Raw genomic sequence first — 23,982 nt, 5'->3', positions numbered from 1 at the left:
AATAGACCTTAAATTACAAGTAGCCCTTTTGTAAAATTACAACTTCGCTTTCTTAGCGCCTCGGTTACTGTTGGCACGATGTTTACGTCTTTTGGTGCCAGATGTGGTTTGACTACCTTCTGCTTCAGACTTATCAATATAATTACATCCTTTTTCAACGTCCTTAGCTATTTCTATTCCTTCACTAAAAGTTTTAATATGAAGTTCAGTAGCATTGCATCCAGTATCATGTTCTTCGTTAACGTCCTTATATAGCTTTTATATAATTTTGTCTTTACTTACTTTTTTCTCTTCAATTGGACATCTAACTATCTTTCTTTTGTATAAAAAATTATATATATATATATATATATATATATATATATATATATATATATATATATATATATATATATATATATATATATATATATATATATATATAATATATATACATATACATATATATACATATATATATATATATATATATATATATATATATATATATATATATATATATATATATATATATATATATATATATATATATAATATATATATATATATATATATAATATATATATATAATATATATATATACATAATATATACATATATATAATATATATATATATATATATATATATATATATATATATATATATATATATATATATATATATATATATATATATATATATATATATATATATATATATATATATATATATATATATGTATATATATATATATATGTATATATATAAGAATGTGTATCTCTAATTACTCATTAGTATCATCATCAAGCTGTTCTTTAGTTTTAAATCATGAGGTGTCATATCAAAATGAATTGAATTAAGAAATAAATTCTGGCGTGAATTCAATTTCTTGTTCCTGTTAATGTATCAAGAAACATTCATTTGATAGGATTTGTTTTCTCCTGGTGCTCGTTGTGATTCTCACTGTTGCTTCTCTTCTAACCGCAGATTAAGTTAACGATTTGATGTGATCATCCCTGTTGCTTCATCGAGGAGGACGACAATTGGTTGAAAAACTTTCTGTTCCTTGTTGTTTGAAGCTTACATCCATAAGCCACTGAACCAAGGGGATTTTAATAATCAAAAATTAGATATAGGTAACGGCTTCTACCGCCCAAAATGTAGCCCCAAATTGGGTCGTTGTCCAATCATGGGTCGTTAGCATTGTAAAATATTCTTTGCATCTACTACTACCAATAATTTTCGATTCGAAAGTGCTGCAGCGAATAGACAGAATAGCAGTTGTTTGTTAATAATGCTATGACAATTGCCATTAATCATGAGATCCCCAATGATACTTGCCTATCAATAAAATTAAAAATAACAACTCTAAACAACATATTTTTTTAATCGAATTTATGTACTAATAAATTTACCGCCATTAGCTAAGATGACTGACTTGGATAGACTTTGAAGCATTGCTGATGGAGATACTAAAAAAAAAAACACGCAATAGCCAGAAACTGTAAGACAACATTACAACCAGCCAAGAGCAGTTGTTAAGTCATACTAGCTTATTTTTATTTAAAGTTTAATATCACCTCAACACGTTTGCTCTTCTTTTAGAGCTGACACTTGTTGAATACTTTCTAAAACTAAGTTCCAGTATTTTGAGCTTTCAAAGCTTCTAACTTATTCAAACTCCATTGAGCTTTCACAATTTCTTCTCTAATGGCCTTGTATTCACTTACAAGAACTTGAAATTCTGCGCCCACCCCCTGTAGTTGATTTAGAGCAGTTCGCCTGACCTCAAGCTCCTGTTTTATCCGTCCAATCGAGTCTCCCAGATCAGAGTTGATAGTGCGTAGAGCTTCGTTCGTTTTGCGTGGATATGTATCACGGAGTACCATGTAATGAAAGGCCCTGAAATGAAAGAGTTAAGGTTATTTCATCTGCTAGAATCGTTGATTTGCCAGGAAAAATAAATTAAAAATTTTACTTTTCAAATTTTATTGACAACTTTTACACATAGTTTCCAGCTTTTTTTCAAGCAGAAACACATAAGTTTTTTTTGCCAGTGTAATACAAGCCGAGAAATGGAAAACATAGGACCTTCGGTTTTTCATTGAAAATCTTCCACTTTGTTTTTCAAATTGTATTACAAATTTCACGTTCAGATAACAAATGAATCTTTCATTTACCTGAAACAAGAATAATTGTTTTGTTTCTCAAGTCAAGATGTACATAAGGGCTCTAAGTTGGAAGAGATAATGCTATCTCTCTAAGATGGCAATAAGGCTCTAAGTTGGAAGAGATAAGGTTATCTCTCTAAGGTGGCACTAAGGCTCTAAGTTGGAAGAGATAAGGCTATATCTCTAAGATGGCACTAAGGCTCTAAGATGGAAGATGGAAGCGATAAGACTGGTAGTTAGAAAGATGAATATGGAAGCAAAAATAGTTATCCTTTCAACTCATATTGAAAAACCTTTTCTTAGAAAGCAGTTTTTCAAAGAAAAATAAAGAGCTGTATCAAACCAAAGACGAACAGAAACAAATTAAAGATAAAAATAAAGTAAAGTAAAGAAAACGAATACAAATCACTTTCAATGTACTAAAACGAAACCCAAAACGAACTGAAATAACAAAGAACGACTAAGTCAAAATTAAAACCAACAGAAATTATCACAAACTAACCCAAGTCTTCTAAAGACTAGAGTGTCATCTGCCTTTTACTGGAAACAGTTTTCCGACCGGAGTGTTATTATTACAACAAGAAAGAAAATTACCATCTTAACCAAGATTACTTAAAGCAACTGATTATTTGTCACAACAACAACACAAAAGAGAAAGAAAATTACCATCTTAACCAAGATTACTTAAAGCAACTGATTATTTGTCACAACAAAAACATAAAAGAGAAATAAAATTACCATCTTAACCAAGATTACTTAAAGCAACTGATTATTTGTCACAACAAAAACATAAAAAAGAAAGAAAATTACCATCTTACCCAAGATTACTTAAAGCAACTGATCAAAGTAGACTGAATATTTTAATACATAATGATATATATTCATGGGAGTCTCAGCAACTTTGAATCTATTAAGGTTATAAAAGGAAAAACTTAGCAAACAGCAAAATATTATTCAAATAAATGGATTGAAAATCTGTATAATTTTCTTCTTTCTATAAGGCTGAAGCCACACTAACCCCATCATGTTGCATCCTTGGAAATAGACGAATATTGACCGACTATTTCATTATAAGCATCTTTTTGTAATATTTTTTGTATTAAATAATTTCTGAGACCACACTGGCTAATCATGACAAAACACAAAATCGCAAAGAAAAGAAGAACGGGGACAATAAATAACCAGTGAAAAAATGAAAATTATGCAAATATTTCGGTCAAGACCGACCGTCCTCAGTGCAGAATAAACTGATAAAAAAAAAAAAAAAAAAACTTAAATAAAACACAAAACTAAAATATAATGAAAGGGTACTACCAAAAAAAAAAAATTCATTATATAATAAAAATATCTAATATTTATATAATATATAATTTCATATAATAAAAATTTAGTTTTAATTATTCATGTGCGCTGAGCCAAAATCGAAACATGCATTAATTCAAAAACGTTCTGAAATTTTTTTTTTTTTTTTTAACTGCAAGCAAGGAGCGACATTAAAACTTAAAACGAACAGAGATTATTCCGCATAAGAAAGGGGTCATCTCCTCCTCAACGCCTCGCTCTTTCAGCTAAAGTTTGACTCTTTTTCACAGTTCTACTTTTTAAAACAATAAAAGGAACAATAAAACAATAAAAGGAACAATAAAGTTCCTTCAACCTAAGGAACATTGATCAAACTTAATGCACTTTATTTTTTTTTTCAAAAATCCAAAATATGGCAAATCCATTAGCATTATTTACAGCTCACAGACATCATATAGCACAAAAGGGCAGGGAAATCGAAAATCACAAATTATTCAAAACTTCAGATTTCTAGCAAATAAAATTTTGACCCAAAACTTTCCTTAAGAGGTTCTAATGGTCATTCCATTGGTGAAAACATCCCCCTTCCCTACAGTAAAGCTTTTCTCTTCTTGCCTTGAAGTACTTTATTTATCTCCACTGTTGTCTTTACTTTCATTAGTGTCTATTGTTGGTTGTCGTGTACGTTTTATTTTCTTCCCCTCTACTCTGTCTTTTTTGTTTTATACATCCTTGTTTTCAAATTAATAATAATAATCTCTACCCTTTTCATAAGTTGGTATTTTAATAATTTTGTTAATTCAACAATAACATTCTTTATACATTTTGGGTTAGATAAAAAAAAATGATGCTAAATGGCTTACTTTAATTTGAGGAACAATGCTTCACACTTATTCAGCAAAAATTCTGTCTTCACTTGAATATGTGAGGGATCAGCCATTAACACTAGATCTTCAACTAGCTCTAGTAAAATTTCTAAACTCTTCAATTCTACAGATAAAAAGTGCCAGTAAAGTCGTGTTGATTCTACTATAGTCTCTCTTATTCTTTTATCCAAATCTTTATTCCACTCAGAAATTGTACTTATTTCTTTAAACACATTTTCCATCTCTGCAATTGTCTTATTTTGAATTTTCCCGCGTATTTCTGGCGTAGGCTCTGACGCAGGGCTTGACAACACTGCTTTTTTAACATCCGTCACTTTGCAATCCATTAGCTTTTTAGCTAGGTTAATCACCATTTCTTGCACTCGAGGGGTGAGAATGTTTCCACCATGTTCAGCCAATGATTCTGGTTTCAAGTCAGCCACATTGATTCTGTCTAAATCTAGGGCTTGCATCCCACGCCTTAGCTCAGAATATACTACAGCACTAAAAACTTCCTTCTCTGACTAAAAAAAAAAGAAGAAACAATATAAAAACACAGAAAGGAAGAAAATATATATGAGAGGTTTAAAGAAAAAAAATACAGAAAATCTACAAGACAAGTGAACATGAAACATCAGAACTATATAAAATTGATTCTAAACCATATTAAGGCTCGTGGAGCAAATAGGTGTGACGTTTTTTTAAATTTTATTTTATTCGAGTCTAAATATATTTCAATCCAAAACCACCATCTACAAAATTATGTTTTTTGGGGAACAATATGATGAAATATTTGAAAGGAATTCAAATATAACATGGAGTGGGAGGGCAGGAGGATTTAGGAATTTTTTCGGCCAGCTTTGAGCCTTCTAATTACACAGAACGAAATTACAATGAAATAAAAATCCGTATTGGTAATCCGACATTTTTTTTAACATGTAGGCTCAATGATGTGTTGTTTTAGGATGACCACGATGCAACTTTAGCCCTATGTTTCTTGGAGTAAAATTATCAAAAACCCCCATCTAAACTTTAATTTGAAATTATCTATAATTGGTAAATGGTAATGTTAATTGTCAATGAAGACTAACCACTGAAGCAGTAAACATACATTTTTTATAGAAAAAAAATTATAGTCACAAAGTTCCAGAATAACAAAAAAATCCAAAGATGACAAGCTACTACAGTGGACCGGAAGAAATTAGATTGCAAGATCATATAAAGGGGTTAGGGTTTTTGACCCCCCCCCCTCAAGATTTTTGTCCGACTCGTAAAAACGTAGCAAAAGTGAATAAAAACAAATTTTTGATGTTTTTTGTGACCCCCCCCCCCCCCCCCCCCCCCGAATAAAAAATCCTGTGTATTGCCTTGTTAGATTTCCTTAGCGGTTAATTCCAGAATAATTGTGACAATCACATAGTAATTTGCGATTTTCTTCTTTTTTGCTCTTTTAAGTTTTGCTATTTCCTGACAAACCATTTTTTTGCCCTTAGTGTTTTGACGCAAATTTCCCCATTTTAATCCCTTTTTATTATCTTTTTTTATTTCTTTAACTTTATAATGGAAAGTAGAAATAAGCACATAGCAGAAAACAGAAATGAAAAAGTTTGACAACTTTCCACTGTGCAAAACAAATAAAAGAAAAAATGAAAAACAAAAGAAATTAAAGGTAACCATACATTAGCAAGACAAAAAAAAAATACATTTGCCAGTTTAATTTTCACAAAATCATGATCAAATTGCATACTTACTACATTTTTATCATCACCCGAGGTCGAGTATGCTAATTCTAGACAAATATCAGTAAGCAATGAAAGAAGCAAAGATTTGTCCTCTTCTTCATCTGTATTTGTTGCTGGTCCCTTTTCGGTTTCTTTTGTCTCTGAATCTGACTTGGGGCTTAGTTTTTCTTCTTTCATATCTTCATACGGTCTGAAAAAGGGGGGGAATTCTTTTTTATTTATGAACTGTTCAGACGAAAGGGAAAACCGATGAGAAAGACAAATTGGTACGAGGGGAAAACAATTCTCTAGGCCAAGTGTATTTCTTACCAAGTATCTCCCTTTTCATGCTAGTTTTATAAAAATCATTACTTGTGTTGGACGATTCTGAATAAGAACCACCATATCTCGAACTTTCACGTGCTCAACAGTTGACATGCTTTCCACTTTCCAAAATACTTGCTCAGTTTTGCTCAACAATACAAAAATATCGATAGCTACCACAGAAGAACTAGAAAAAATTACTAGCCCCAAAACTCGTTGGTACCGACCGGTTTTAGAGCGTTACCCCATGCGTCTGAACGGGCTATTATTTAATACTGACGGTTTCACAGCTAGAATCGAATATGTACACACTCTTGCAATCTGTGTTTTTTTTTTCAAATTTCAAAATTTGTTCAAACAATTTGCCTAGTTTTAGTGGCATTTCAATGTGTAGATCCCTCCCTCAAAACCAGTTCTTGAATACCCACGTGGCAGAAGCTTTCCATACACAAAATCACCCATAAAAAACAAGTGCAACACAGAGCTAATAATATACAAGAGAAAAACAATAAAGAACAATAATAAAATTGAATGAAGCTTAAGGTGTCACTAAACAAAAAAAAATAACAGCAAGTAAAGAGCAATAATAAAACTTAAAACGAACAAAAATAATTTCGTATATGAGGGGAGTTACCCTTCCTTAACCCTCTTTCGTTATGCGCTTTAAAAAAATCTTCTTATTCCAGTTCAACAGCACTTGTATTTGACCACCTATTCTTAAAGAATGTTGACAAAAAGTATAACCTTATCATAAAGAGCAGTCTTTCTTGAAGGACTGAGACAAAAAGTCAAACATAGCATAAAGAGCAGTGTTCCTTAAAGGATTGTGACAAAAAGGAAAACTTTATCAAAAAAAACAAGAGTCGAGGAAGGTGGTCCCCTCATACAGAGTAATTTCTGTTCCTTTTGAAGTTTTAATATTATTCCTTAATTTCAATTGAAAAACAACTTGTTTTTTTATAATTGATGACTATTTCTCAAGTCATATCAGGAAATCCTCTTACCCCCCCCCCCCTCATGGGTAAAATTTCCTTCGACCCCCCCCCCCTGGACACTTCTCTCCCACGGAAAATCCTCCCTTTCCTTACAGCGGAAAATACAGACCTTTTCCCGGGGGCTATGGGGGTCTTGTCACTGTCAAGTGATGAAAGTGTACAGATGCAAAAGGGGAATAAATTGCTATGTGGATGGTGGGGCTTTATCCTTGCCAGATTCCTTGCATTGGCTTTCAGTATGAAACTGTACAAAATATACTCACAAGCAGTAAGATATTCTCGCTTTATACTGGGAATCTTTTAATTGAAAATCCCCCACATGTGGATGACCATGTAAAAACTCTGACTTACTTGACTTAGTTCTCTTGTAAACTTGGCACCAGGGTTAAGAGAGCAGACGCCGTCCTCCTCCAGGACACCCAGTCTGGAGCAACCGCAGGTGCACCTTCAGGCGTTATTCCTACCTTGCTTAGGAGCTGATGTGGACTACCAGGCCATATTGTTCTAGGGCGACCAACTGGTCGTTTTTACCTGGCAACCATGGGGTTGAAATCAGAGAAAGGAATGAATCCTATGAAGCCTTTTTACATTCAAATAACTAGGGTAAAGGCACAGATGATTCAACAGTGAAATTTTGGAACCACTGTCGAAATTTCCCTTCAAAATAGGACAACTCTGCTTAGTCGTGACTTGGAACACCATCTCTTGAAGCTTCGTTACATTTTCACAATGCAAAACGTGGATACTATATCCAAGACGCCCAGATAAGAAAAGAATATTCAATTCAATCAGTTTCTTATTTTCAACACAAAATAAGCTCCTGACGATTTTTTAGCCATGTAATATTCAAACCATCATTACTTTTTTTTTTGCAAAAAAAGTTGGGATTTACATCAGTGCATCAAGATGCATTTGATCTTCTCTAAAATGTAGCCATTTTGGCTTTTTCTTGATAAAATTAAGCTAAAATGGCAGCTAATATTGTATTGACGAAACTATATTCCAATTGTCGAAATTTCTTGTCTGATGTAGGGGAATACCAGACCGACTCAAATGTAGATATTAGCTTCTATTATGAGATTCATTTCTTTTGAGAATATCTTGTAGTAATCTTGTCATAATTTTCGACAGACAGCAACAGGCCCTGTCAAAATATAGGTGACTCTGTCGAAACTCCACTGAACATGTAAAACAGATGAGAAATAATTGGTGTCAAAAGTCAAGGGCTCTCTGTCAAAAACATAGTTGTCAAATTTGCAGGTACTTTCTCAACAACGAGAGGTTTTGATGATAATTATTTGTAATAGTATTTCACATGAAAAACAACATTTTTTTTTAATTGTAGTTTTACAGGTTTGATGCAAGATGCTAGATATTCCATCATCTGTGGAATGCTGCCTGGCCTCATGCTATGTTCATATTTTTAAGCATTCAACTTGGTTGACCACAACAGCCTAATTCGTTTATCCTTGAATAAATTTGAAATTTAAATTCAAATTTACTTTCTTAGTAAATTTTATACATGTTTTTTTTTCAAATGGATCCCAAATGATTATGTAAAATACAAAATATTCTCTAAGAGCCCCCCTCCCCCCTAATTAGCATGGAATTCTTATCCCAACCGAAATGCTAATGAAAAACGTTAAACTTCTTGGTGTCACAAACTTCTAGTAATATTAGTTATGACATATTATATTTACATACATATTTAAAGAATTCTGGACTTTCCAGACAAAGGATATTCAAAACTAAAATTATTTAAAGGGGATTAAACTGGTAGATTAACATTGAATGGTCAAATGTTAGCCCATAATATGATTTTCAAGTATAGGTCAAAGTCCTATTGCTAAGTTAGTAGTTTTGCAATAGGCAAACTTCCCAGCTAATTCTATTTTGTCTTCCTGGACTTGGCCAATGATAATCAATGATATTCAAAATGCCTTTAACTTTGTAGCTTTCATTTATAAAATTGGCCAGGGTCAATCCAGGGTCCACCCTTACAAAAAGTTCTATGTATAGAAGTGGTGATTTTATTAAATGTATGTATACGTTTTATTGAAGATGTTAAAAGTTTACAAGTGAGTTATTTTCTACAATTATGTTAGATGATTTTCCACATACCCAGGCTGAGTAGGAAAAGAGTTCGCGAGAAATATCATCATTAGTATATCAACAGGGGACAGGGGCATTTACCCCCAAAGAAATAGCTAGATATATTCGACTGTTCATTCACGTTACTATACCTAACGAAACCACCAGCATTGGCCCCGGATATATTTGTGGTACCAGCAGTGGTCAATTCATTACAGTATTGGTACCAGTGGTGATTCCACTCCAATACTACCCCTTTGGGCTCAACACTACCCAATACAACTTTCTAAAGAAAAATGGAAGTCTTTTAAAAACACTAATCTGGATCTTATAATCAATGACTTTGTTATTTGCACTTTTGATGACAGCCGAAAAATTATGCTGTTACAGAAATGTTATTAACTGGCAACAGCAAGTAGCTTGAAAAACTTTTAGTTATGCTGAATTTTTTAATACTAAAATAGCTTTTAGTAATTACTTATCAAGGTACATAATGCTATTATCATCAAACAAAAGCCTGGGATAGCTGACACATGTTGCCTTTTGCAGGAACTTAGTATACTTTGACCTGTCTGAGTGTCAACGATCTTACCCTGGGATCTATCAATTCATTCATGGAGATTTCAATGTCCTAGCACAACCATCTCCCAATATATGAAACAGCCTCTCGCTTAGAATTTATCAAAATAAGTAAAGTATCCAAATTTAAAATATCAGCAAATTTTGGTATATAGCCTAGTGCTATATCTGCAAGTTGGGGGTGGGGTTGTCTGGGATACAGTTGTAACAGTACAGTAGGCCTAGGATAAGACTAGTTGGGATTGGCTGACTAGAATCTGATAGGCCTAAACTTTTTTTTTATATTTGAGTTTGAGCAAAAGTTACCCTCATAGCCTACTGTATTGTTCTTTATGACACTTATTTGGGTTGGATTTGTCTGTCATTGATCATATCTGCGATTGAGATACTTTTTTCCAACTTTAAGGTCCTATGTCCAATTTTTTAGGCAAACTTTTTTTAAAGATTAGGCTCAGGGGTTTATATTTTGATTGGACCCCACTACTAACTGTGTATAGGTCCACTTAAAATACAAGGTAAGCAGATAAGTTAGTGATCTTTCTTTTTAATTGAAAATTTATTGTGTAACATTGGTTACAAATTCAATGTTCAAAGAATTCAATATTACTAGCCAAAACTTCTTCCTATCGTTTTGGCAATTTGTGGATAATGTCTCTGAAAAATTTTACTGGTATAGCCACTATCTATGAATTAATCCATCATAATTGGAGGAGTGCTAGTCAGCCACACCATGTTGCATTAATAAGAAGAGACTGTAATCAGAAGGAGCAATGCCTGAGCCTGGAGTACAAAAGTGAGGTAGCATAGAAGCTGTGCTACTTGGCAGTTTTCATGACCTAGTTAAATTTGTTGGCAGATTTTGTCAGAATATGCTAGTGCTTCCACTATCCCTGAATATGTCAACAGCTTTTGAAATTTCGTTGAGTTCTGCTACTGGCAGCTTTGGAGCTTTTCCGTACCTGGTCTTGACTATATGATGGGTGGGGTAGGACTTCTCGTTTGAACATTTCAAAGTATGTTTTAATGGGCACTGCACTTACATTGCTTCAAGGGATGGGTATTGCAACATGTAGCCAAGTATTCCCATGTTACAACATAACTTTGTTGTGTCTATTGGCTTACTATGGCCATTCTTCTTGCAATACTTGGCTCAAAATCAGGAGACATCTTACATGATTTATTAACTTGGATTCAGGAGTTCATAATAAACTATGCCAAGTTGTTCCCACCAAACACATAGCCTGACTTTCTTGGCTCAAACAAACAAAGCAGCAATGGAATAAATTGGAGAACTAGGTCAACTGTTTTCTGATTTTAACCTTTGCATTTCTCAAGGATACCCTTTGAGACCTAAGGGGTTGATGATATATTAGATTATGTGAAATTAGACTAATTTATTCTTAAATCACCTGAATCTCTGTCCAAGGCTAGACCTAAATGTCGGTATTTATATATTTCAACAGCTTTTGTGTAGTGCTGGACATTATATTGGTCATGCAAAATTAGCCTAGCTTGGTTAACTAAAACAGTATGGTCTGGATATTAAATATGTGTTCTGAGAGGGCAAAGTCAAAATTTTATGTTTTTTTCTGCTTGTTAAGGGTGTTATTAATTGAGGTAGAGTGCTGAGTTAATCTATGTGTAAGTCATTGATCAGTTATTCTGATATACCAAAGACCACAAGAGCAAGGAATTCTGTAGACACCAGAGTTTTCACCTATTGGGATAGGGTCTTCACCTCGGTAGATTTGGGAACTGATACTTTTTCTGGGCCTATAGTAAGTGAAAATATTATTTTTCCTTAGATTTTTCACAAAATGATATATGCTTCGAGTTTGGAGTCTATAGAAAACCCACACATAGTGACCATTACTTAAATTATTCCTCTAATCATTCTCCTGCTGTGAAAAGAGGAATGGTCACTTATCTAGTTGACAGATCTTTGCAAATTTGTTCTCCACATTTCCTGGATTCAGAGCTTAACCACCTTAGACATATTTTATTTGGGAATGGTTATTTAATTAGTTTAAAAAATTCTGTAACTGCAAAACATATTAAAAAATTATCAGATAGTGACACAGTAAACACAAATCAAAGGGAAAATTCAGTTTATCTTGGTCTCCCATATGTTAAAGGGGTTTCAGACTGCATTTCCAAAAATCTAAGGAAAAATAATATTTTCACTTACTATATACCCAGAAAACTATCAGTTCCCAGTAAAGGACACATTTAGCATATATGGAAGGAGCATAAAAAGACACATTGACTGGTGCATTAACTTATACCTACCTAAGTAGTGGGAAAAAACTTGATATTTAGGTTTTATGGTGATTAAATTGTTGAGATGGTGATCAGCTTTCCAACTAGCATAATGCCCCTGGTACTCTGTCACCTAATGTTAGACAAATACTTTGATTAAAATGTATCCCTCATAAACATGACAGTAGGTCCCTAATCTTGGACATGATGAAGATACTTGGTATTTGCTGATGTTGGGACTCAACAAGTTAGAATTGGCAGACTAGAATCAAGGAAACTTTTTTAATGTTCAAACTTATAGTTACTAATTTAATCAATTCTGGAATCTGTTGAGCAACAAACAACAAAATGTATAAGAGGTTTGTTAAGTTTGCTATATTCTAACTGGCTCCAAAGGCTCATAATAGTTGATCCACAACCATGATAAACCTGTTCCAGATAGATAATTCTTCAAGAACAACAATGCCCTGGTGTACAGCAAGCCATCATGTACAGTTTGGGATGTCCCAATGAGCTGAGTCACCATCATCATTTACTGGCATCTACAGGATTTTTTACTGGCAAGTTTGATTGAAGGTAAAAAAAAAAGTTACATTTACATCCTAGGCTAGTCTATCTAAATACAATTATTTTGCTTCACAACACTTACCTTAGATTGAGCGTATCCATGGTAGTCTATCTGTGATTTAGATAATTTGTTCTAAACTTAGACACTAACACTCAGGATTTGACAGTATTTTCTGAGTAATATTCAAGCTAATCATGCACTTATTAAGAGAACTTAGACAAATCCAATGGTTGAAGAATCCACTTTCTAAATAATATAATAGACATATTAAAGCAATTTAGGCAAACTTGGAAATGTTTCCATTACTCACAGAGAGACAAGAAGAAAACATCATTTATGCTTTTTTATTATGTTTCCAGATACAATAACTGTTTATCTAATTTAAGGCCCTAAAAATGGACCCCCTAATTCGCTTTTTCTTAGCTTGAAATAGTTTAGGATAAGTGCTTAAAAATATAACATTCAATGATTCTAGATTCAGAGGTGGCAATCCAAACTATGTCTTGAAGGCTTAGCATCCTATTGTTTGTCAAACCAGGGGGAGAATAAAAGAATGTACCAAAAAAGGCTGGAACACAAGCTAAATTAAACTAAAAACATAAGCTGAATTCCAAGGAGTCAGCCAACAGTGCCAACACCTTGGAATGTTGAGGGGGGCATCTCCCCTGACCCTGACTCAAACTGTTAAAATCACTGATCACTTTAGGCAGAAAATAATCTTGGTTGATTAAAAGGTTTACTGAGGGCTTATGAAGCTTCTTTGAGCAACCTCAAGTTGGTCTTTGATTGTGAGCTTTGTAACAAACACATTTGGTTTGCTATGAATCAATTTTTTCCAAGTCATATATTTAACTGATATTGATTTATTATAATCAAGTCTAATCAACTTAGCAATATATAATTTTGTTAATTCTGCCATTTCAATTCTTTCCTTATTAATTAAAGGTAAATTTCCTGATTAGTAGACTTTGTTATAAAATTGTTGCAGCTGTTGTTGTTTGTTTTCCATTTTTTATTTAATTTATTCATTTGTTTTCACTTTTTCAATTTTGTTGATTAAAGTAGTGTGTAAATTAATTTGTTTTCTGTCATTTTGTTGAAGGAAAATAATTTGTAAATTGTTCACATACTTACTTCATCTGCTCATAATGTTCCATCTAGGGCTGTCTTGTATGAGGGGGGAGGGGGATATTTCCCATATGTTTTTGGGAACTCAGTAAAAAAAATCAGTAGAATTCTTGTTTTGTTAAATAAAGACCATAAAAATACTGGGATGTCATCTACAGAAATCTTTAACTTGGACAGTAAATGCACCTCACTACCCCCCCCCATCATTTTGGATAGCAATGACCCTGGTTTCATCTACAGTCAAGCCTAGAGTATCTTCAGAATTGGGTGGCATGAGCACCACAAATAATTGAATTTCATGAATAATCCATATATTAAAAAAGAAAAACAAAATTACACTTAATGAATGTGTGCTTAAAACAAAACGACAGGAATAAGTAATAAATGGAATGACATTATAGTATCAATAAAAAAAAAGATGAACAAATCATAGTATTATTTACACTTTTGAAGCATGCAACATAAGTTCAAAGTCCTAATTAAACTTTCTGCTGAAAGTAGTCACTCACTTTATTTTTCTCTGAATATTTATTTGTAACAAAAGAATCTTCTCCAAACTCACAAACAACCCTAAGGGACATTCACAGGCAAGACATATTTTTGTAAAATATATATACATAATTTATTGTTACAAGCAAAGTACCTTAAAATGATTTTAAAATTATTATGCCTTTAAAGATGAAATAGATATGTTTTCTTTATATTTTTCACAATTTTTGGACAGTATCTATAACTTTTTTTTTAAATTTACATTGTTGTGGTTAATATGTATTGCAGATAATCAAACTGTGGATAATTGGGAGTCAACTGAATTTGTAAATTTAACCACTCAGAGAATACATCCTTTATTACAAGGAAAATAATTAAATTGGTATTACTTTTGGCTCATTAACTGTTATCTTTTCTGTATTTGATTATCATAGATCAATGCCTTGGCTATAGCTTGAAAATAATTGATTTAAAATTGATGGTATTTTTTAACCATATATTTAACCCATTTCTAGAGCAAAAACATAAGGAATTATGAGTCACTTAAGGGTACATTTATTTAACTAATTATTAAATCTAAAAAGAACAAAGAGACTAAAAAGAAATCAATTATTGTATTTATCTTGTCTCTAAGTAAGTAATTAAATTATATTTAAACTAACAGATTAATTTAAAATCTTCAGCATGCCCTTTTCTTCTATAAAGCCTAGGGCTTTACACAGATACACAGGGAGGGGGTTCACATTTGGAATGGTTAGCAATTATTATGGTGAAGTTCTAGTTTAGGGCCTTTTTGTGATCTTGAAAAATAGGCTACTTGACTAAATGAAACTTTCAGTAATGAATCCAAGGTCAAAAATATAATTGTCAAGCTACTATATCAATGCTTTTCTCATTTCTAAGGCTTAGAAATTGGTAAACATTGAGCAGTCCACATTTCTAATCTACAAATAAAGTGAACACACCACTCAATGCTCTTTTTTATGCTATTTCTCAATTATTTGCCAAAAAACTAACTGAAGAGAAAGAAACATGTTAAGAAAAAAAATAATTACTTCATATTATTCAGGAGAGACATAGTTAACACATCTTGCATGCAGCCTTGCTATACTTCACCCCCAACCCCTTAATGTGCAAATATATAGCCCAAATTATATATTTCCTATCTATATCTATCTATAATATGCAGAATAATCATGATTGACAAATTTTGTATACAGCCCTGCTATATTTTACCCCCTCTCATAATTTGTAAGTATATATCCCAAATTATATATTTCTTATCCATTGTCCCATTGTATCTTAGTTGTTTCAACCTGTGTACCAGAAAATTGAGCCAACTGTGGCAAAACAAAACTGGAAAAACAAGTTACAGGTGGCAGAAAGCATTAAAAATATATAACTTGGGTTATATATTTGTGTAAAATTATGGCAGTTCATATAACTGGCTTACCAATAAAGTGAACATATCACTAGATAACTTTTTTATGCTCTTTACAAATGTATTAATTGCTTCTACCTTAAATTCAAATTTAAGCTCTATTTAACCTAACCTAAGCTTATTATAAATAATTTTAGCACTGAGAAAATGTAGCATTATTTTTCAAAAACAATGTGAAGGATGGCGCTGAGAAAACATAGAATTACTTTGTGGAAAACAAGCAATAAGTCATACTTTAATTAAAAGTTGTCATTTTTAAGAGCTCAAAAAGTGCTTAAACCTCAATTTAAGGTAGAAGCAATTATTATATTCATAAAAAGCATAAAAAAGGCATTGAGTGATATGTACACTTTATTAGTAAGTCAGTTATATGAACTGCTATAAATTTACCTGTATTGCTGCATAAAAATGTGTTAACTAAAAATTATTCAGAATATAATGAAGTAAGAACTATTTTCTTCATATGTTTCCTTTTCTCTGGTTAGTTTACTAGGCAAATACTCTTTCAGAACATAATAATTCTTATGGTACAAATTTAATTTTCTAACCCTATTGAAATATAGGCTATAGTCCATATTATACATTTCTTGTGTGTTTTAGATTCTAAATTCTGGAACTATTGATTCAATTTAGGGTAAAACTGGTTTTAACAAGAGTAATATAAACAGAGGTAGGCTACATAGGCTAGACTATATTAAAAATAAGAGAAAAAGGTATAATCTTAGAGGGTTTACTTTACTTGTAGGTCAGAGATGTGAATCTGGTCTAATATCTACCTGGGTCTACTTCACAAGTCTATTCCCAATTGAAATTAAAAAAAAAAATGCATTGGGCATATTCCTTAATTTTCAGTTTCTTTTTTCTTTGGCTTCAGTTTTGAAAATGCATTCCTGTTACTTCAGTAGAATTTTAAGCCTTATCAATGATTTTTTTTTCCTAATTAAAAAAATATAGGCTAGGCTATTAGAAGATTTTTGAAACCTGATAAATTTGGATTGAGCAAAGGTGTGAATTTAAAATCCTTTTCTTGTACCTCATTTAAGTAGAGGATCTGTTTTACAAGGTTTAAATTTTATAACACAAATATTTTTTAAGCTCACTAATGGTCCGTGCCTTTTAGGCTAGAGGGAGGACTGGGGCAAATAATTCAAAAAAGGTTACATTCCAAGAGATCATGAAGGCTCTGGATACATTCCTGAGATATCTATTCACCTAAATCAACTACTTTTTAAAAAAAAAGTCACAAAACTAGAATTCTACCATTATTACAAAATGGTTGGCTTATTCTAGACCTAGGCTAATTAGGTTCAACTAAGCTGGTCTAATGTAGCAGGTACCTTTTACTTGGATAGTCTATAAAATAATTCAGTTGAGGATATTTATAAGTTAAAAAACAAATTTATAAGAAACGTAGTGCCTATAAAACTAGGCCAATGACAATTCTTACAAGAACAATTAATTTTTGTTTGAAGCGGGACTATTTGATTGAATTTTTCTATAAAAGCAAGTATACGGTACGGGGGCAGCGCTGCCGGTCTTGATAAACGTCTTTCTAAGGTCCTAGTGGAAATTTGCAATAAAAGAATGAGCCAAATTACAAATTTGAGACAAAAGGCACCTAACGAGAAGAATTAAAGTTAAAAGGAGATGAATCTCAACACTTATTAATTTCAGACGAAAAATGCCTGGAATTTTGTCGAAGAATCGAAACTGAAATATTCCAAATATACTCAAAATTGTTATTTCCCAAGTAGGGGTGGCTCTGTGCTGCGGTTTGTTGAGTAAATACCAAAGGGCTCAGCCCCTGGGGTCCCTGACGCCAGTATACTCATTTTGTTGTGCATTTTTGCAAACTCAACTAGAAAAATAAAATTCGGTCTTGCTTTCGACTCAGTTTCCCGAACCTATTCTTCAAAAAGTTTGGTTTTCCTTTTCCATTCACAATCTTAAAATTAATGATTTTTTGCCATTTACAAATTTCCATTAAAATCAAAGATCTATTGTGACCGTTCTGTTAAGCTTCTAATCAAATTAGCCAGAGCGCCAGAATCTGTGTCTCGCTTATTTCGATTAGTATCCATGTCGGAAGGTACAAAATGTTAAGGGTGGATCCCATGATAGTCAACCATGCTAAAAAGGAATATCGTAGGGCGCATGTTCGCCGTTGGGGTGTTTCTGAGACATAGGCCAAAACACCAAATTTGGCCTCTAATGGGGTTGGACAATTCGAATTTTTTTACAGATAAAATTGGTCAAATCCAGCGTACTCTCACATCAATAGAAAGAAGAAACTTGGGGCTACATGAATATGCTTTTTGTTTGTAAAAAAAATAGTACACTTTTTACTGTAGTTTTTTTTTAATCAGATTTTTGTCAACGGATTTCTAACAGAAAAGCTAAAAGCTAGAAATTTTTTCTATATTAAAAAAGAAAGCCCGTTTAATACCGAACACATTGAGCTAAGAAAAAAAGTTTAAATTATTGTATCTGGGGGGTCTGCAACTTTTTAGCGAGTGTACCTGATAATAGGAATTTTGTTTAGTAGCCTGCTACCTAGCGGGAAGTTGATTGATAAGCCAAGCAGAACAAATTGATAAGCAGATGATGAAACAGAAAAGTGAGTCAGGTAGGCTAAGATAAAAAAAAAAGTTACTTCAGGTTGATTCAACATGTGATTCTCACGCAAATACTGATTTGCTGATTGATGATAATGAAGAATAAGACACAAATTTGGAAGATAAAAGAAAAAAAAATTGAAAGAAATAGAATTTTTAAAAGCATTTATGGTATTTTAAATTGGCTGGCAAAAGGAGTGTAAAATTTTTTACACTTGACAATACAGTGGTCACGCAAGATCTCTTCATTTATCAGCTAGCACAGGGAGTGAAAAGTAAATACCCGGATGACTTCAAAAGCGTGATCCTACGGATGAAAGGCTTTCACCTCCTGCCCAACTATCTCAAGGCAGCTGGTGAGATAATGGACAGCTCCGGAATCAAAGAGATTATAGTGCAGGCAAAGCTGCTGCTTCCTGGTACTTACGAAAAGGTATTTCAAGGGAAATGCTACTACCAAGCTATCAATGCCTACTGAATACTGTACGAGGTCTTGCTAGCCCTCTACTGGGAGTCCTTGGAAAAATATTACTCCGAAGCACATGAAGACTTATCCTGTATGGACCAGCTGGGTAGTGTCATTGAGTTATTCAGGACTTCACTGGCAAACGGTGCTAACGTGCGAACTGCACTTCAGAAGGCAAACGATACCTTAATCTCTTTGGCTCCCATAATGAATGACTTCGACACCCTGTGAAATGCGTCGCCTATGCTTGCTTTCTGGCGGCAGTTCTTGGAAATACTCGAAGTAAGCGATGCAATCCATTCATGCTGAAAGAGACTGTGACTGGGAGAGCGTGTCCGAAAGCTCAAGTATGCAGAATTAATTTCGCATCTGTCTGGAATTCTTCGAAGAATTCTCAGTCCGGACTAGAATTTCATCTGTAATTATTGCAGGGTTATGACGTCAAAAAAAACCTACGAAAGATTCTACGAAATTGCAGCATTTATCTGAGGTTTGTCAGAAGAAACTAAAGAAAGATAGTGGGGATCCATATCTAACCCCGTGTTTGTTTACTTGTCCGATTACTAATCTGATTAATCCAAGCGTTTTTTGAGACGCATATGACATCAGAGGTTAGTCGGATTATCTCCTCGAACGCTCAGGATTACTTGTCCGTGGGCTGGCACTTTATAGCCCCCAAATAAAAAGATTATTTGAAGATTGTGACGTCAGTCCCGTATATTTTTAAAATGGGACGACCATGTGCACGTGACTCCCCTGGAAAAGCGTTTAAGTTCATACTTTCACATGATTTGCAGATAGAGAAGAAAAAGCGGCAAGGAGAAACTCATTACAGGAGAGCAAAACTTTGAAGAAAAAAAGATTAAAGCAAGTTATTGAATGTGAATTTTAAACAGTAAGAGTTATCCAATTCAATCGTCACAGAAACAATTCACTGGCTGAGCTCTGGTTTAACCAGAAGTGAACTGTCGCCGCATTGTATTGTTAGAATATAGCCTATCAGTTGGTTTTAGATGTTTGTGACCGAGTTTTAAAGACCGTTTCTTTCTCGGACAATACTTTTTGTGACCGAGATATATTAACAGCTTATAGTAATGAAGAGAGGACATTGATAAAAGAATTTTTATCAGAGAGAGATTCGTGTAACTGTGAGCTACATTTTGGTGTATAATTTGTGTAGACCCTGAAGGGACAATCATGGACTTGGGCCAAGTGCCTCTGGTGGAACTTGGTCCAGTGCAATACCAGAATGTGAGAAGCCCAAGTGGGTATATGAACTGCACAGCCAACCAACATCAGTTGCCAGTGGACGAAAGCAGAAGTGAACATGTCCAGGCTGGCCAAACCCAGCTTTATTATAATACTGTGTACCAGGGACAAATGCAACCTAGTAATGTGTATTCAAATCAAGGACAGATGATGATGCAAAATCCCAATGCAGGATCAGTAAGCTACCCCCCACAAATTTATTACACCCCGGTCCAAATGCAATGGCAGCAACCACAGCCACAGTTGATAAGAAACACGGTGAGAGACAATGTGAGAATGATGCCATACGCCAGACAGAACACAAGAACAAGGCATGACCCAGTGTCAGTGTCCACTAAGAACAGGTTTGAAATCCTTGAAAGTGACGAAACTGCAGGGGCAGAAGACAATATGAGTGATATTGGAGATACTGTGAATTGTGCTGTTGCAGAGGGTATTATTTCAGACGAGGACTTTCCTAAACTTGGACAGAACCCTAGCACAAGTGCAGTTTTCAAAAGAAGAAGGACTGAAAACATACCACCCCTCCCATCACCTACTGTAACTGAACAGGTTTCAAGCAGGGTCAGAGCAGTGGGAGAAATGGACATTCCAGAGAAGGAACTGAACAGTGAATGTGTGATCTTCACACCAGTGGAAGAAGATCAGACCTTTCCAAACGATATGATATTGTTGAGAATACTGAAAGGAGTTGTGCCAAAAGAGGACTTAGAATTTGTGTGCAACAAGGAACGGAAAAAATTAAGTGTACACATGAAGAAAAGTGAAACAAAAGACAAACTACTTGCAACAACCAAGCTAGGCAAAATTGATGTGATGTGTCAAGAAAGGAAAAGGCACTCTAGAGGAGTCATCAGAGGAATTGACAAGGAATATTCAGTGGAAGACATTAAAGCAGAAATTGTCAGTGAAGCAAAAGTTTTGGAAGTAAGACGACTCAAGAGGTTCAACAAGGAATTGAAAAAAATAGAAGACAGTTTTGCAGTGATGGTTATTTTCGAAAGTATGTCTCTGCCTGAGTCAGTGGGATTCATTGGACGTAAAAGAACCGTTTCTCAGTATAACAGACCAGTATTACAGTGTTTTATGTGTCAGAAATTTGGACATAGAAAAAATGAGTGCAGAGCCACAACCCCAACGTGCTTAAAGTGCAGTAAAGCACACCATTCCAAAGACTGCCCCCTCAAAAATGAAGAAGCTACAGTTAGAAAAGAGTTGTATTACTGTAGGAATTGTGGGGAAAGCATGCAACAACCTCGGCTCAATGCCCAGCGAGGAATAAATCTCAGATGGTCAATAGGATTGCTGAGCAGCAGCAGATGGGCATTCGTAGGGCAAATGTGACTTATCAATCATATGCAGCAGCTCTTAATAAAAAAGCAAGTACTGCACATGCTTACACAACGACGATAACTGCAAGAAGCTCACAGACAATGGTACCCGTTGAAAAGGTGGAACAGATGAAAAAGGATGCAGTGCAGACTGCACTTGATGCAGTGACTGCAGCATTGGTGATAAAGCCAGATCTCATTAATATCACCAATCTAACAGTGGACCAGAGTGTTTTAAAAATATGTACAGCGTTAGAGTTCATAACGGGTGTAAAACCAGATGCCACCAAGATTGCTGCAGGAATTGCAAGATCTAACAGCATTGGAAGCAACTCTCAGGGAGTCACAACCTCAGAAAACTGAACTTGTCCCTACTATCTTGGAACGCACAGTCGATACTCACACATAAAAAGGACATGCTACTAGAATACTCATCCAAGAATGATTTGGATGTATTGTGTATCCAAGAAACTTGGCTACACCCGTATATACAAATGAATTTCAAGGGCTACAGCGTGATACGGAGAGACAGGATTGATCAGAAAGGAGGAGGAGTGATAATAGGGATAAGAAAAGGAATAACTTTCAAGAAAATAAGTTTCAAAAATTCAGGATTGTTGGAGAAAAATGGAATAGAATTAGTTGCTGTGAAAGTGTTTTCGAAAAACCTACATGCATTGAATATTATTAACATTTATAATCCACATGGAAATAACAAATCAGTGGGTACTTCAATGCAAGCTATTATAGACGAAATTCCAGGTAACGAGAAACATATCATTGTAGAAGACTTTAATGCTCATTCTAATGTTTGGTGTAGTTGTGGAATAAATAATGACGCAGGAAATAGCCTTCAAAGATTCATGTTAGATACCCCTGAATCGTGCCTGTTAACACCCAAAGACTTCCTGACACGCATTAATTATTCCAATGGTTCATACACAACAATAGACTTGGCTTTTGCCTCACCAAGTTTGGCAAATAGTCATACAATATATACTGTGAACGAACCCACACTTTTCAGCGACCACAACCTATATGTCATCCAGTGGAAACAACAAGACCAGGACAGCGAACCATCAAGCCCCAGATTTTCGATCCAGAAAGCTAACTGGTCAGAATTTGATGAGACACTGAAATCCATGGAGATAGATAAAATGCTTATGCTTGCGGAGGAAGTAGACCAAAAAATAGAAATCTTTCAGGGGAAATTGCTGGAGGCAGCAGAAAATACAATTCCAAAGAACAAGCATAACCTGAAAGGACAGAAAAGTACACCCTGGTGGAATGAGGACTGTGAGGAAGCTAAAAAAGAACTGAAGAAGAAAAGACACGAGTATGACAGAATCCCAACCCTAGACAGATATATAAAGGTGAAGCAAGCTCATGCTAGATTTAGAAAGAAAGTGAAGGAGGCAAAACGGCATTCCTGGCACACATTTGTGGAAAATCTAGATTTTAGAGAGTCCAGTACAAAAGTATATAGATTCATCAAGTGCATGAACACAAGAAACCATTGTCGTAAATGGGGAAATGTTAGTGGATAACATAGATAAAGCAAATGCTGGAGCAGAATATTTGAAGAATGTAATAGGAAGACAGGACCCCTCCAAAGACGACTGTAACAGAACAATTTGGAAGGTCAAGAAAGTATCCCAAAAGAAAAGAATGGAAGATTATAACAGACCATTCACAGAAAGAGAAGTAAATGAGGTCGTGAAAAACCTGCCAAACACCACACCAGGAGATGACCTTATTTACCCAGAATTTGTCAAAAGGTTGCCTGAAATATGGATGAAGGAACTGCTGAAGATCATAAATATAGCATGGAAATCCGGATATTTCCCCAAGATTTGGAAAAAAGGGACAGTGATTATGATACCAAAACCAGGAAAAGACTCAGAAAAGATTGAGAATTTCAGATTCATAACCCTTTTACCAGTATTGGGGAAAGTCTATGAAAGGCTAGTAAAAAATAGACTCTCATGGTTGATAGAAGAAAAGAAAGGGCTCAAAGATTATCAGTGTGGATTTCGGCGTAACAGAAGCACTTTGAAAAATTTGGTCTTACTCCAAAGAGATGCATTATATGTATTACAGAATGGCAAAATAATGATAGTGGTATTTTTGGATGTGCGAGGAGCTTTTGACAATTTGGTTCATCTAAAAATGCTAGAAGGAATGATGGCAATGGGATTGGTTGGAAACATTGTACAGTTTGGAATGAGTTACCTGACAGAACGTGCTGTTGTTGTAAAAGTTGGCCAATCAGTTTCCACAGTTGAAGTAGAACCAAAGAGAGGAGTTCCGCAGGGGTCTGCACTTGGGTCAGATTATTAAAATATTGGAGTATATGACATGCCATTAGATGATGATGAGTGCAGAC

At 34.2% G+C, this 23,982-nt stretch overlaps 1 protein-coding gene across 4 annotated transcripts; it reads right to left on the bottom strand.

The window, feature by feature from the left end:
- Nucleotides 1–1,350: 1,350 nt before the first annotated feature.
- LOC136034420 (uncharacterized) lies at nucleotides 1,351–17,497 on the bottom strand. Of its 4 annotated transcripts, none has more exons than XM_065715591.1 (4): nucleotides 17,363–17,497; nucleotides 6,072–6,252; nucleotides 4,318–4,844; nucleotides 1,351–1,883 (listed from the first exon to the last, which is right to left on the bottom strand). In XM_065715591.1, the coding sequence occupies exons 2-4, from the start codon at nucleotides 6,237–6,239 to the stop codon at nucleotides 1,616–1,618; spliced, it is 963 nt and encodes a 320-aa protein (XP_065571663.1). In that variant the 5' UTR covers nucleotides 6,240–6,252; nucleotides 17,363–17,497; the 3' UTR covers nucleotides 1,351–1,615. The 4 variants fall into 4 exon arrangements, with proteins under 4 accessions (XP_065571663.1, XP_065571664.1, XP_065571662.1 ...); XM_065715592.1 differs by having other exon boundaries at nucleotides 17,253–17,377; XM_065715590.1 differs by lacking the exon at nucleotides 17,363–17,497 and adding an exon at nucleotides 16,949–16,968.
- Nucleotides 17,498–23,982: the final 6,485 nt, after the last annotated feature.

The sequence above is a fragment of the Artemia franciscana genome, chromosome 13 (assembly GCF_032884065.1).
Source record: "Artemia franciscana chromosome 13, ASM3288406v1, whole genome shotgun sequence".
Classification (NCBI taxonomy): domain Eukaryota; kingdom Metazoa; phylum Arthropoda; class Branchiopoda; order Anostraca; family Artemiidae; genus Artemia; species Artemia franciscana.
Note: the sequence above shows the minus strand (reverse complement) of the source record. Positions and strands in the feature narration are given on the sequence as shown.

What these genes read in the sequence shown, in the direction of transcription:
- LOC136034420 (XM_065715589.1), bottom strand. Translation starts at nt 14,014, where the DNA reads ATGGAACATTATGAGCAGATGAA. An exon ending in GAACATTATGAGCAGATGAA is followed by an intron (nt 6,253 to 13,991) that starts GTAAGTATGTGA and finishes CCCCTTTTTCAG; the next exon opens with ACCGTATGAAGATATGAAAG. An exon ending in GCATTGTTCCTCAAATTAAA is followed by an intron (nt 1,884 to 4,317) that starts GTAAGCCATTTA and finishes CTTTCATTTCAG; the next exon opens with GGCCTTTCATTACATGGTAC.